This window comes from Aureobasidium pullulans, assembly GCF_000721785.1.
Source record: "Aureobasidium pullulans EXF-150 unplaced genomic scaffold scaffold_3, whole genome shotgun sequence".
NCBI lineage: Eukaryota > Fungi > Ascomycota > Dothideomycetes > Dothideales > Saccotheciaceae > Aureobasidium > Aureobasidium pullulans.
In genome coordinates this window covers 564046-578838 of record NW_021941023.1, presented here as the reverse complement: position 1 = coordinate 578838, position 14793 = coordinate 564046, and the positions used below count along the sequence as shown (strand labels likewise).

Genomic DNA, 14793 nt, shown 5'->3' with positions numbered 1-14793 from the left:
TAGCCCTGACGGAAGAAAGGTCTCCAGTTGGCTTGTTGGATGGCGGAGCTGTGGTATTAGTACTAAGAAGCAATGTAGATAGATCAAATTCGATTTTCCAAGAAAGTGATCATGCTCATCTTGATGGTAGCCAAGTCTTATATCCAAGAACGTGGCGATCTTGATCTGACCAGAAATCCTTAGTTGGCTCTTCCTTTACTTCAGTGGCTTCCATGAATAGTTCCTTCCTGTCCTGTTTGAATGACAGGCCGGCATGGGAGACGTGGCGATTCACCCGATAAGTGAGCTGTTAGGCAGTCGATTCCCACAAAGATAGTGCAACGCCGTGTTGCCCTGTGAATCCTTGCTTTTGAGCATCTTTATCTTTGAACCATCGATTTCGATACTCCCGAATATGCGTCGGACAATATTGGCCTGCTCAGCATGATGTGATGTGTCCGGCACAAAAAATCTCGCAAGGTTCCGATTCGCGAACTTGGCATCAAGGGCATCGACCTCGGAAGAAGTGAGAGGTGCAGGGTCGCCCTTTTTGTCGATGAAGCTGGGTACTCTAATTGGTCGTGGACGGGTCTTCTCTTCCCGCCGAATGCCGGACAGAGAGCGGATCTCGCGGATTGACCGATAAGATATTGGGCCAAAGAGCTGATATCCTGCTCAGTGCGAGGAAAGCAAGCCGTATGGAGGAGGAGAGGCCAGAGCTACTGCCTTGATCCAGGCCGAGGCATCGGCTCCGGCCTCTAAAAGTACATCGAGGGCCTCAGAGCTGCCAATTCGAGCAGCTGCAACAAGTGAATGCATAGCATCACCATTCGTAGATAAATCAAGCGGTATAGGGCATCCGCCAGCTCAAAAGGGGGTGATCCTTTGAGATCGTGTGTCCGGGTAGTCTCCTCCAGACAACACCACTAGCTGTTAATGATATTATAGCGCAAGCAAAAAAAGAAGTCCTGTCAAAAGACAAAACATACAGCAGCAGGGATTCCCACGTGGTCACCCACCGTAGTACCAATCTGCCGTTCAACTGCTTATGTATGGCAGAGCGGACGGGATGCCCAGTTTTCAGCTGACTGTGGCCGTATGTGGTTGACCCGGTGATGCGTTGCAGTATATAGTTAAACTGCTGTGACTGAGCGTGCACATACGACTTGATGTCGGACCAGCAATCTTTGACACAGCTTTCGTAAGGGCCTTGCGAGCAAGTATTCCTCAGATAGTCGGCTATAGAGTAGGCCAGGAGCTCGAGGGCTAGGAGCCGGTCATGTTAGCATCTTCGAAGAGAATGCCTTCTGCCTCTCTCGGAAGTGAATGGTAGAATTTGGGTCTTTGTGTTCCTGGTTCCAGAGATCAAGGTGGTTAGGCAGCTGTGGAGCCGCATGGTGATGTTAAATAGAAGATATGTTCGGTGAGATTTTCAACGACCTCCACTGAACTATCGCCACGATAGAAAGACTTCGCGCATTCTGACAGGTATGTGTAGCATGGAGATGGTCAATTATCCCTTAAGTACTCGATCGAGTGTTGGTGAGAGTACGAATTCCGCCAAGACATGGTTCGCCGGCCGCCGCATCTCCGTCACCAGCGCATCTTCAACCTCTAAACTTCTGTGACTGTGCAAGGCATCTGCCTTGAATGACTCAGCTCCCAGCTATAAAGGCTACACCAAAATCTCTGTAGCAAGGCACGAAGGTTTTCGCACAACATGGATGACCTCGAAGCGCTCGAGCATCTATCGCTCGTCTCGAAGGTCGCTTCAGAAATCCAGAACCACATGGGAATATCTGACAAGACTATCGCCGAATTCGTCATTGCTCAGCATGAGCAGTGTAAAAACCTCGATGAATTCAAGACAAAGCTATCGGAGTTCGACTTCTCGGCCAGTTTGGCGACAGCTATTGACCGCCTGGTGCTTACCATGCACCCCAAATACAAGTCAAAGGCAAAGCAGGCGCATGCGCAAGAGGAAGATGATCGCGATCTAGATGGTGAGCGCGACAGAAAAACGAGGGTATTCAAAGGACTAGTCATACCCGACAGGGACGTCGCCTTTGATGAGCAGGATGATGCGCAAGAGGAGGACACAAAGCTGGACGCTATGGACGACACCTTTGCCCTACTGGAGGGCCTAGCAGGCGGACCGAAAAAGCCCAGCGCCCCTCGAAAGCGCAGCGTAAGTCCGGTGGAGGCCGAATACGACTCGCGCCAGAGCAAAAAGTCGCGCCGCCGAACACGCTCTCCGGAACAGCGACACGACGACTTCATCTTTGAGGACGAATTCGGCCGAAACCGCCCATGGCGCAGGTCCGATCAAGACACCGACCGCAAGAGCCGACATCGTCAGAGAAGCCGCAGCGAAGACAGACACAGGCACAGGCGCGAACCAACTCCAGAAATGGATGATTCGCCCGTGCTGTACAAAATCTACGATGGCAGAGTTACAGGAGTCAAAGATTTCGGCGTCTTTGTGAACCTATATGGAGTCAGAGGCAAGGTAGACGGCCTCGTACACATCTCCGCCATGGCCGAGGGTAAGGTCAACCACCCATCCGACCTGGTATCTCGGAATCAAGAAGTCAAGGTCAAGGTCATGAAGGTTCAAGATAATCGCATCAGCTTGTCTATGGCCGAGGTTGACCAAGTCACCGGACAAGACTTTGAGCCTCATAAACGTATTGGCGCGGCCACTGGTGCAAATGCTTTGGGCATGAACGGAGAAGAACGCTATGGTAATCTGACCTCAAACGTACCAGTGATTGAAGGCAACATGAACCAGAGACGCAATCGCAAGAGAATGACGTCCCCAGAGCGCTGGGAGATCAAACAGTTGATTGCATCTGGTGCTATCTCAGCTCAGGAGTATCCCGATATCGACGAAGACTATAATGCCGCACTCAGAGGAGAAGAGATCGAAGAGGAGGAAGACGTCGATATCGAAGTTAGAGATGAAGAGCCGCCTTTCTTGGCTGGTCAGACCAAGCAGTCTTTGGAACTTTCTCCTATTCGGGTGGTCAAAGCACCAGATGGATCCATGAACAGAGCAGCTATTGCCGGTGACGTTCTTGCGAAAGAGCGCCGAGACTTGAAGCAACAGGAATCGAGAGACAAGGCCGCCAAAGAAAACTCTGGTGTCGACTTGCAAGCACAATGGAATGACCCCATGGCAAACCCCGAACAACGACAATTCGCCAGTGACCTGCGCCAGGCTCGTCAAAATGACGGAGAAGTACCAGAATGGAAGCGTATCGCCTCACACAGCAAGACTCAGTCGTTCGGCAAGCGAACCGACATGTCGATCAAGGACCAGCGTGAGAGTCTGCCTGCTTACCAGTTCCGCAAACAGTTCTTGGAAGCCGTCGCAGGATATCAGCTTTTGATTGTCGTCGGAGATACAGGATCTGGAAAAACAACACAGCTGACACAGTATCTCGCCGAGGAGGGTTATGCCAACCAAGGAATGATAGGTTGTACACAGCCCCGTCGTGTCGCTGCCATGTCAGTCGCCCAGCGTGTCTCTGAGGAAGTAGGTTGCCGCCTGGGAGAAGAGGTTGGTTACACTATCCGCTTCGAAGACAAAACATCAAGCAGCACCAAGATCAAGTACATGACGGACGGTATCATGCAGCGTGAGATTCTTCTGGATCCAGAGCTCAACAAATACTCAGTGATCATGCTTGACGAAGCGCACGAGCGTACTATTGCTACTGATGTTCTGTTCAGCTTGCTCAAAAAGACGTTGAAGAAACGACCAGACATGAAATTGATCGTCACATCGGCAACTTTGGACGCAGCAAAGTTCTCGGAATACTTCAATCAATGCCCCATCCTCACCATTCCTGGCCGCACTTTCCCTGTCGAGATCATGTACTCCCGCGAGCCAGAGTCCGATTACCTCGACGCCGCTCTCACTACGGTCATGCAGATCCATCTTACAGAACCTCCTGGCGATATTCTTCTTTTCTTGACTGGTAAAGAGGAGATCGATACGTCTTGCGAGATTCTCTACGAGCGGATGAAGGCGCTGGGTCCGAGTGTACCAGAATTGATGATCCTACCAATCTATGGTGCACTGCCCAGTGAGATTGCCAGTAAAATCTTCGAGCCTGCGCCAGTGGGCACTAGAAAGGTTGTTATTGCCACCAACATTGCCGAAACGTCTATCACCATCGATGGAATCTACTTCGTCGTGGATCCAGGATTCGTGAAACAGACTGCTTACGATGCCAGACTTGGCATGGACCGTCTTCAGGTTACACCCATCTCACAAGCGCAAGCACGTCAACGTGCTGGACGAGCAGGAAGAACTGGACCCGGAAAATGTTTCCGTCTGTATACCGAAGCCGCCTACCAATCTGAGATGCTACCCACTACTATCCCTGAAATTCAACGTCAGAATCTTGCCAACACGATTCTGATGCTCAAGGCTATGGGTATCAACGACTTGCTGCATTTCGACTTCATGGATCCCCCACCGACAAATACCATGTTGACAGCGCTCGAAGAGCTTTATGCGCTGTCGGCTCTGGATGATGAAGGACTGCTCACTCGCCTCGGCAGACGTATGGCTGACTTCCCCATGGAGCCCGCGCTTGCCAAATCAACCATCATGTCGGTTGACCTTGGATGCTCAGACGAGATGCTCTCGATCGTAGCTATGATCTCGGCTGTACAGACAGTATTCCACAGACCCAAGGACAAGCAGGACCAAGCCGACAAAAAGAAGGCCAAGTTCCACGATGCATCAGGCGACCACCTAACTCTGCTTAACGTGTATAACGCATGGAAGCAGAGCAGAATGAGCGATCCTTGGTGTTTCGAGAACTTCATCCAGCCACGAAGTATGAAGAGAGCAGAGGATGTGCGCAAGCAATTGGTACAGATTCTTGACCGCCATCGCTTGCGAGTTGTCAGCTGTGGTCGTGACACAACACGCGTTCGACAAGCATTGTGCAGTGGCTTCTTCAGAAACTCAGCCCGCAAGGACCCCCAAGAAGGATACAAGACGCTTATCGAAGGAACACCCGTGTACATGCATCCCTCGTCGGCACTGAACCGCAAGGCAGCAGAGCATGTGATCTACCACAGTCTGGTAGAGACGACCAAGGAATACATGCACAACGTCACAGTCATCGAGCCCAAATGGCTTGTGGAAGCGGCGCCGACGTTCTTCAAGGTGGCAGGCAAAGAGGGAGGCCTCAGCAAGAGAAAGCGCGCCGAGAGAATCCAGCCTCTTCACAACAGGTTTGCGGGAGAGGACGACTGGAGATTGAGTGCTCAGAAGAAGCAAGGTAGAGGCGGTGGTGGAACTTGGGGTTAAAAAAACAGCAGCCGTAGCCCGTAATAAAGAATGCAGGCTCTCAAAGGACCATGCACTTATTCTCAAGTAATTGTGCCTTCTGACAGCCACCAGCTAAGCGAGTGTTACAAGTACTGTTCTACCATGCAAATCGTGAAGTAGACCATGAAAAGAGGCGCTTCATGGTCAATTGTGCTTTCCTTCCAGCAGGACAATTGAGTGATGGAATGCTCTGGCAAGTGAAGTGATGGTCGGCTTGTTCCGACGGCGGGGTCGAGTGAAGGTGGAGAGTTTGGATGCGGCGGAATTTTAGCAAAGCAGTCATCACCGTCAATCTGAAGTCAATACAATTTTCTCGACAGCTCGTGCGAGCTATAAACACTTCGACTAGACTTTCACCTCTACGCAGACACGCGACAAAACCTCTATTCGTTTCACAAATCACCCACGTGCGCAACATGGCTTCCCTCGACGACAAGTCCAGAGCTCTGCTCCAGAAGGCCTACCCTCAGACCCCCGAGCTTGAGGGTGACATGATCAAGTTGTCCTCGTCGCTCTTCCCCAAGGCCGAGGTGTGTAGCTCTACATGCAACAACAAGACAACTCTAACCAATTCTCGATCAGTACTCGACCAACGAGAAGACCGAGATTGAACAGTGGCTCATCACCTCATCGCACATTGCCTCTACCACCGAGGATGCCGCTAAGACCGCCGAGCGCCTGTCTTCGCTCAACACTCACCTCAGCACCCGCACCACCCTCCTCGGCTCCAAGCCCTCGGTCGCCGACATTGCCCTCTACGCCCGCGTCGCTCCTGTTATCGCTTCGTGGTCAGACGAGCAGCGCACCGGCGAGCAGGGCTACCACCACATTGTCCGTCACGCCGACTTTGTCCAGAACTCCCCCCTCTTTGGCTTGAAGGTCGAGGATGCCGAGAAGGTCAAGATTGACCAGGACAACGTCATCTTCAAGATCAAGCCTATTGACTTGAAGGCCGAGAAGGAGCGCAAGAAGAAGGAGAAGGAATTGGCTGCTCAGGGTGCCACCAGCGCTGCCAACGCCGGCGCAACTGTCACCTCGGCAGCTGCTCCCGAGGCTCAGCAGAAGTCAGTTGCCGAGAAGGCTACTGAGCAGGCTGAGAAGGTCAAGGAGCAGGCCAAGACCGCTGGCGAGAAGGTTGCTGATGCCGTTGGTGCTGAGACTCCCGGTGTGAGCAAGAAGACCGAGAAGAAGGCAAAGAAGGAGAAGGCGCCTAAGCAGCCCAAGGCTCCCGCCGCACCCGAGAAGCCCTTCTCACCCGCTCTTATTGATCTCCGTATCGGCCACATTCTCAAGGCCGAGCGTCACCCTAACGCCGACAGCTTGTACGTCTCTACCATCAATGTTGGTGACGCTCCTGGCACCGACAACACCTCCGAGTACGAGGGTCAGACCTGCCGTACCGTCTGTTCTGGCCTGAACGGTCTTGTGCCCCTCGAGGAGATGCAGGGCCGCAAGATTGTCACCGTCTGCAACCTCAAGCCCGTCACCATGCGCGGCGTCAAGTCATGCGCCATGGTTTTGGCCGCCTCACCACGCGTGAAGGAGGGTGAGGAGGACCACCACGGTGGCCCCGTTGAGCTTGTCAACGTTCCCGAAGGTGCTGTTGCTGGCGACCGCGTCTACTTCGACGGCTACGAGGGCGAGCCCGAGGCTGTTCTTAATCCCAAGAAGAAGATTTGGGAGGCCTTCCAGCCCGGTTTCACCACCCTTGACAACCTCGAGGTTGCCTTCGAGGTCTCAGCTGTCCCTCAGCTCGCCGAGAAGGGTGACAGCGGTGTCAGACAGCTGAAGACCAAGTCTGGCGTCTGCACCGTCAAGTCGCTCGCCGGCGCTACCGTCCGATAAATATGCTGATGATGGAAAACCACGCTGCTAAGGATCAAAAGGAGTAACGATATACATGCTTGCGTTTTAGACATGTTTGCATGAATTCCAAACATTTTCTACAAAGCTTCATTATGACCACTTTCTGTGAGCCCATATCCGCGAACATCGGGTTCGTGTTCTGTTGATATGTACGGAGTACAATGACACGCATCGAGGGTTTGAATGGCGCGAAATTGTAGTCATCTTGCGTGCTTCAGCTGGTCTTGTCGAGATACGATAGCTGAGGACTAGAAAGATACCCCTGCATCAGATAGCGTAACCAAGTGCTCGTTCGTAAACAAGATACGAACTACATCGGAAGGAAAAGCCCAGGCTGACGAGAGATTGAGCGCATTTGCCAAAATGGAAAGCGGTTCCGCGCTAATGACTCGGATAAGCAAGCTTATCGTCGTGTTTATATTGGACACCTTTGCTAGATCTACTAGAAGCTGTTACTGCAGGTCCAAGATTGTGTAGCAAACATTTAGCCCGTATTGTGTTTGCTCGTGAGATTGAGACGTCTCGATTAAGTACTTCTGCAGCGCTTGTCGAGAAGAAATTAGTGGCAGAAGTTCGTGCCGGAGGCCGTGAGTGGTGGATGTCCTGCATGATGCCGCTTGACGTATCAGATCTTCCCCGACATCGAGGAACGCTAGCGCTGTTTGGCATGCTCTCAATATTGCATCCAAACACAGGGGGTTTCGAGATCTTCTGCTACCGGTTGATGGAGTTGAATGAGGTTCTGGGTATACTCAGTATGAGTACCAACTAGACAGGATGCGCGAAGAGCCGCATTATCCTGTTGATTGGTGGCTGTTCCGGAAGGATGGATGTAGATCAACGATTTTAACTCGCCAATAAGAAAAGCAAAGCAAAGGGATGCGGCGTGTCGGCGTCAGTGTCTGTATCGGAAATGTCGCATCTTGTTGTCCGTCCTCCACGTTGCAGCTCGTCTCCTTTCTTCTTTCCTCATCTCCCTTGCGACGCACCTTCTTCACCCTATTCTTCTCGTGTTCACCCATACATCGTTTTGAGAGACTTGTTATTGCCGGCGCATAGAAGCGACCAGCACCTTCCATCTTTCCATAGATCCGCGCAGTCAGTCACACCTCCCCGGATTTGTAACCCGCTTGGCTTTGGCTTGCAGCAGCTGCCTAGTGTTGCGTAACATCACGCCTTCCCTCTTCTCAACTTTGATCTTTGGGCTTTTCCACCAAACTTCTTTCTTGTCATTCCCTTGTGTACCAACTTTTTTTCTTTCCCTCTCTCGCGCAACCTTCTGGAACAGTTTGCGACGGTTGTCCTTGCGCACTTAGCTGTCGCGCATCGCCTCCGAACTCCGTACCTCTCTCGGCGCAAACCGAATTCCAAACGCGACGTTCGTCTTTCTGCAGATGAACCACTAGGAATCAACATTTGAACATTCCTTGAGGTCATGCAAAGCATTTTCCGTCTGCCATGGTGTACGGACCCCTCAGGCGACGATAAGTCCGAAAAGGTCATGTTTCCCAAAATGCGCCAGTCACCCGTGGTCGACCTGTCTATGCTCAGCAGCAAGCTCAAGCGCAAACGATCCGTTAGTCCGTCCTTTGATTCGCTGCCTGCTTTCGACCACTCCAAGCGCGTGAAGGTCTCCAATGTCGACGATGATCCATCTTTGCCTGGAAGACGGCAAGTTGATTCTCAGGTCGACATCAACCTTTCGGACTCTGGACTGCACGACTCAGCTAACCAGGCTCTTCAAAATCCGATGGCTAAGGTTCCTCTGCTTACTCCGGACGTGTCGTTTGCGGCCTCCGGCGCAAAGGCCACGGCTCCAACACCTCCGCCTTCTGCCAAGCCAAAACAACCTTTGGAGACCAACGACAAGCCGGAACTTCTGGAGGGAACCAAGGAATCGCAGCTCCAAGACGTTATCGAACACCAGTTCAATCTCGAAATCTTGCTCAAACATCGCGAACTCCGCCTCATTGAGCAAGAGCTTGCCAAGTGTCAAACTGCGCTCGAGCAACTCAGGAGATGTGAACTGATGCCGTATTCCGGAGCTTCTGGTCTCTCGGAATCACTCTCTTGTGGTACTGGACCTGCTTTGAAGCCTCAGTCTGGATTTACCCAGCCACAAGCGCCCTCGCCCTGGGGCGTTACAGACGGTCCTTACACCAGACACTATGCGAGATGGCTTCTCAACGACCCGACATTCGACTCCGTACCCTTCAGTCATGTCATGCCGGGGCTTGAGAGCTACGCGATGCAGCCTGAAGGCCGCTCGACCCGCAACAGTGGTGCGGGTGTTGGGAAGACTGGCAGATCTCGTTCAATGCGGGATTCGTTCGGCAATCTCAGCCAAGCGTTGCCCAACTACCCTGCCCAGTCTCGTGGCAAACAGGGTCCTTTGGTCATAAGAAGACTAGCCGACAATCTATTTGTCAAGCTGATATGCAATAACTGTCAGCGCGGTGACTTTTCTAGTGTCCAGGGATTCTTGAACCACTGCCGTATAGCGCACAAGGTTGATTACAAGAGCCACGAAGCAGCTGCTCTGGATTGTGGAAAGCCGCTGGAGGAAGACGAATCTCACCTGATTCCTCAAGGTGCTCCCGTAGCGACATCTGGGGCGCCAAAGCCGCAACAGGCTCCCAAGCCTATCGTGGCGCAAGCCGTCCCTCCACCTCCAGCTGGCTTTGTTCACCCTCTCAATGCGCAGACTCTGCCGCGTTTCACGTGGAAGAGACAGGCGGATGAGGCAAGAGCATCGGTCTCTCAAACCCAAAGTCGCCGTGCAGTGGCAAACAAGCCCAGGAAGTCTTCTGCGTCGGCTTCTTTTCATGCGAGCCCCTTGGTCGGATCATCAGTCACACCATACCTATCTGCACGTTTCGCCAAGCAAGGTCTTGGTGGAGATTTGCAGCGCGCAACCACTCAAGCTCGCGAGAAGATTGATCTAGGCCCGGAACCAGCTGAGGACGAACAGCCCGCAGAGACGCCGAGCGAGACGCCTAATCCCAATGGTACATCAGCCATCAGTGTCAGCAGACCTGCTGCAACTCCTATTCCAGACGGAGCGCAAGGTCACAAGGGCTGGTATTCACCTATCTCACGCCCTAGACCTGCGCCAATCATGGCTCGCCACGTTCCCGAAGCCATGCTAGATTCGCCGCCCAATCTGTCGCCTCATGCGGTAGACAGTAATCCAGGACTTGTGTCTGACCACGAAGACGATGACGCTCCTTCTGACTTGGACGATGTGCGATCTGAACGTCACGAATCTCCTGGCGCAGTGAGCAGGCTCAGCGCTCTCAGGGGTAGAACTTGTGGAGATGAAATGGCTGTGGATCTTGAAGTTGACGTTGATGACGAGGCAGATGGCCACAGCGTTCTCATCAGACCACGCAGCCTCGGCCTGCAGATGCATTCGAGTGGAAGTCCGAGCAGGGCAAAGTAAGGGGTGATACATGGATAGCGACGACCCAAGTCAAGATGGTATCACACGTAATCAATGAGAAAAAGAAGAGTGGAAGGCGATGCATATTTGGAGGATTCGACACAGGGCGTGGAAATATGGCAGAGCTTATCGTTGTACGTTATTGACGAAGGGAAGACAAGATGGAGGACTTTTCGTTTCATTTTAGAGTGTTCTTACTAGACATGAAATTGGACAAAAAGCTTTTATTATCATTTTGATGTTTCGTCTTGGTTGTGTGATCTGCTCGTGTCCGGCATTGTGACGAGCAAAGAGAAGCGTTATCTAGCTATTAAGGATGCGATCAAGCGTTCTTCAGTTCATCAATCGATCAACCACCGCTGGCCTCGCGGTAGAAGCTGATGCTCCTGTTTGCGCCGACTGTGACGAAAGTTTCGTTTCTCGTCATAGGTGTCTTGGGTAGCCACTTTACAGCCCAAAGAGTCTTGTCGGATTCAGTCTGAGTAGCAACGCACTCGCGGCGTTCAACACTCCAGACCTTTGCCTTGCCATCATAAGCACTATAATAGCGTCAGCATATCTCTCCTGCCGCCAAGCTTGAAGGAGGGAATTGAAATCAGAACAACATACCCGCTCAATAGATTCTCACCCGAGTCACTCCAATCCAGACTCATGACCCAACTCTGGCTACCAGTGAGATTTGCAACCTGCTCACCGTTCTTGACATCGTAGAGCGCAATGACCTTTGCATCACCACCTGCAGCGAGGAATTTACTCGCAGGCGAGAAGGCCACCGTCCTCACTGGCTTTACCAGCCCTTGTAGCGAATGTGCCAACCTTCCAGTAGTGTTGTTGAACAAATACACAGCACCGTTCGCATGTCCCGAAGCCGTAAACTCGCCATCAGAAGACAGCGCAACACTCATACCAAAACTACCTTTTGTCTCGTATTCGCGAAGCTTGGTAGCCGGCTCGGAGGAAGTGAGGGTGTTGAGGTCCCAGACGTTAATGCGTCCGTCGAAAGTTGTGGCAGCCAGGAATTGACCATCCTCACTCAACGCAATAGACCAGATCTCCCCTGCATTCTTGGCAGCACTGTTTTCTGCAGAATCGAGTATTGAACCTCTGGCACTCCATGGTGGGGTGTCGTCTTCATCATTGCAGGACCAGATCTTTAGCTCGCCGCCGAAACCAGCGGACGCGGCGGTCTTGCCATTTGCACTGACGGCGATGTGGTGGGCGCCTAGTTTGTGGGCATTTTCCAAAGTTTGGATGAGGGGGTAAGGGTTGTTTTCGTCATTTGTAGGGGAGGTAGAGTAGATGTGTAGGGAGGAGGAGCCGGAGGCGGTGATGAGGTGTTTGGGGGTTGTTGCGACGCTGTAGATGTCTGCCGGTGAGGCGTCCGGGATGGTATGCGTTTGGAGGTATTGTTTCGACTGGATGCGCGTGTTAGTTGGTCGTTACAGAGGAGAAGTGAATTGACTTGCCATTGTGTCTTGTGGATGTGCAGTTCACCTGCTGTTTGGTGGATGAGAAATGTTCAGAGCTGTAATTATGACGTTGTGATGTGGGCGTCTTTGCGCCTGAGGCTTTGTCCAAAGTGCAACTTCACATGCAATCTGAAGGAAGTCATGTCATGGAAATCATCATGGTAAATAGTAATACAGTCAATTCGTGCCACGCGCGATACTCTCGACGTCGTGTTGTTCTTCTTTGCCCTTCCCAAGTATAAACACCTGCAAATGCCCATGTCCTTTTTACAACGCCTTGTCCACAACTATACAGGTATACAACTCTCCGTCTTCCTCTTCAATCCTTCTACTTTCTGTCGACAATGTCCGTCTCGTCAATCTTGCTCTCCTCGGCCTTGATCTCGTCGACCTTGTGCTTTCTCTGGTCCATTCTCTTCTCCTGGTCCTTCTTCTCCCACTCGGTCTTTTCCCTTCTGGGGCTGAAGTCGTTGCTGAACCACTTCTTGATGCCTGTAGCTTGTCAGAATCGCGCCCTAAGCTTCCTTTCCTTCTAGATTGACATACTCATAACGCAGTGAGGGCACAAGTAATGTGCGCGCTTGACTCTTCCACAGCCAGAGCACTTGTTGAGCGAAGTGACATCCTTGAGACCCTTGCCAGCCATCTGTCTGTGACGCTTCTTCATGTGTGATGTCTTCTTTTTCGGTACAGCCTTAAGGATGGACTCCCAGATATCCGAGACAAGGCCAGGGATGGGAATGACGATCGAAGGCAGTAGAGGGGCGGGCCATGATCGAGCGCCGAGAGGCAGGAAGCTCCTTGCAGGTCCAGCAGGGCGGAGAGAAGCTGATGCGACAGCGAGAAATGACTGAAGGAAGCCCGTCGAGGGCGCGGCGCGGAGCGACATTGTGGTGGATATGGACAGACTGGCGGACTGTTAATTGCTGCTCAAGCCGAGTCGCATCGACAACTTCTCAAACTTCGCGGATGGACGAGACGCCGTGCTGAGATGAACTGCTGAAAGTCTCTGATATACGCGTACGAGTGCAGCTGCAAGAGCGGTCGGAAGCAGCAACCGAGGGCTTTCATGGTTGTGGGGGGCCGTGCATCGGTGGATGGCAGCTTCCCCTTTCGCGACCACGGACAGACCCTGTGCCCCAGACTCCAATTGCTCTTGCTGTATACCATCTGCTGTCCTCTTTCCATTCAATCCGCCTTTCCCATCTCCGGCGTCATCGTTTCTTCGTCCGTCTTTACCTCGTAGTAATCCTCGAACCCCGTCACTCGCTCCCAACAATTCACAATGGCCGCCGCAGCCGCTCCCTCGCAGCAGCAGGCGTCGTCAATCTTCCCCAAGAGCCACGTCGGTTTCGACAGCATCACCCAACAGATTGAGAGAAAGCTGCTCAAGCGCGGTTTCCAATTCAATGTCATCTGTGTAGGCCAGACCGGTCTGGGCAAGTCGACCCTCATCAACACCATCTTCGCCTCGCACCTCATCGAATCAAAGGGTCGTTTCACCCCCGACGAGCAAGGCCGCTCTACCACTGAGATCCACCCCGTCACTCACGTTATCGAGGAGAACGGCGTTCGTCTGCGCCTGAACATTGTCGACACTCCCGGATACGGCGACCTGGTCAACAACGACAGATGCTGGGACCCCATCGTCAAATACATCAAGGACCAACACTCGGCCTACCTGCGCAAGGAGCTCACCGCCCAGCGCGACCGCTACATCCAAGATACTCGTATCCACTGCTGCTTGTACTTCATCCAGCCCACAGGCCACGCCCTCAAGCCTATCGACATCGTTGTCCTGAAGAAGTTGAGCGAGATTGTCAACGTCGTTCCCGTCATCGCAAAGGCCGATGCTTTGACCCTGGAGGAGCGTCAAGCTTTCAAGGACAGAATCAGAGACGAATTTGCTTTCCACAACATCCGCCTCTACCCCTACGACAACGAGGAGTACGACCACGAGGAGACCGCTGTTAACCAGCAAATCAAGGTAATGCTACACTACCCTCTTTGGACCAAGATGCAACTATCTAACACATTTGCCAGAACCTCATTCCCTTCGCCGTCATCGGTAGCGACAAGACACTCAACATCAACGGCCGCGCCGTCCGCGGAAGACAAAACAAGTGGGGTATCATCAACGTCGAAGATGAGAACCACTGCGAGTTCATCTACCTCCGCAACTTCCTCACCCAGACCCACTTGCAAGATTTGATCGAGACCACCAGCCAGATCCACTACGAATCATTCAGAGCCAAGCAACTGCTCGCCCTCAAGGAGAGCAGTGCCGTTGGTGGTGGTCACGGTGGCAGCAGGTGAGATTGCTCTTTCTTTCAATCTTGCGGCACAGTTACTGACGTGATACGAAGACCCATCAGCCCTAGCGCCGATCGCGAACTCAGCCGCAACAGCAACAGAATGACCATGAACGGATACAACTAGCAGGGTACTCGTCCATCAGAATAAGGTGTTTGACAGAGGGAACTGTGGGCCGGCCATTATTCAGGTCTCTCGGGAAGCGCTTGATTGAGATACCATCTTCTGTTTTTGTTATTAGCATATCTTTTCCCCCTTCTCTCCCTTCCCCAAAAGCAATTCCCCAGGCTATCTTCTACTACGGGGGGATAGTGATACAGTAATCGTACAAACTTATAACTTTTTCATCCCGCCCTCTTGATCGTGTTTCT

At 52.4% G+C, this 14793-nt stretch overlaps 5 protein-coding genes across 5 annotated transcripts; 3 read left to right on the top strand and 2 right to left on the bottom strand.

Annotated features, from left to right (window-relative positions):
• Window positions 1-5748: 5748 nt before the first annotated feature.
• On the top strand, window positions 5749-7177 carry M438DRAFT_352402 (nucleic acid-binding protein; the record flags this gene model as incomplete). Its single annotated transcript, XM_029906789.1, has 2 exons — window positions 5749-5862; window positions 5915-7177. 2 exons carry the CDS (start codon window positions 5749-5751, stop codon window positions 7175-7177), a joined length of 1377 nt encoding a protein of 458 aa, XP_029763779.1.
• Window positions 7178-8633: 1456 nt separating this feature from the next.
• M438DRAFT_266801 (uncharacterized protein) lies at window positions 8634-10640 on the top strand (the record flags this gene model as incomplete). The annotated part of the gene is made up of 2 exons (XM_029900138.1): window positions 8634-9919; window positions 9971-10640. 2 exons carry the CDS (start codon window positions 8634-8636, stop codon window positions 10638-10640), a joined length of 1956 nt encoding a protein of 651 aa, XP_029763778.1.
• Window positions 10641-10989: 349 nt separating this feature from the next.
• On the bottom strand, window positions 10990-12252 carry M438DRAFT_371969 (WD40 repeat-like protein; the record flags this gene model as incomplete). Its single annotated transcript, XM_029908318.1, has 3 exons — window positions 10990-11179; window positions 11250-12055; window positions 12232-12252. 3 exons carry the CDS (start codon window positions 12250-12252, stop codon window positions 10990-10992), a joined length of 1017 nt encoding a protein of 338 aa, XP_029763777.1.
• Window positions 12253-12291: 39 nt separating this feature from the next.
• On the bottom strand, window positions 12292-13023 carry M438DRAFT_342730 (uncharacterized protein). Its single transcript, XM_029904826.1, has 2 exons — window positions 12656-13023; window positions 12292-12601 (listed from the first exon to the last, which is right to left on the bottom strand). Exons 1-2 carry the CDS (start codon window positions 12996-12998, stop codon window positions 12438-12440), a joined length of 507 nt encoding a protein of 168 aa, XP_029763776.1. The 5' UTR covers window positions 12999-13023; the 3' UTR covers window positions 12292-12437.
• Window positions 13024-13276: 253 nt separating this feature from the next.
• On the top strand, window positions 13277-14774 carry M438DRAFT_342729 (Septin-domain-containing protein). Its single transcript, XM_029904825.1, has 3 exons — window positions 13277-14096; window positions 14153-14421; window positions 14476-14774. Exons 1-3 carry the CDS (start codon window positions 13395-13397, stop codon window positions 14546-14548), a joined length of 1044 nt encoding a protein of 347 aa, XP_029763775.1. The 5' UTR covers window positions 13277-13394; the 3' UTR covers window positions 14549-14774.
• Window positions 14775-14793: the final 19 nt, after the last annotated feature.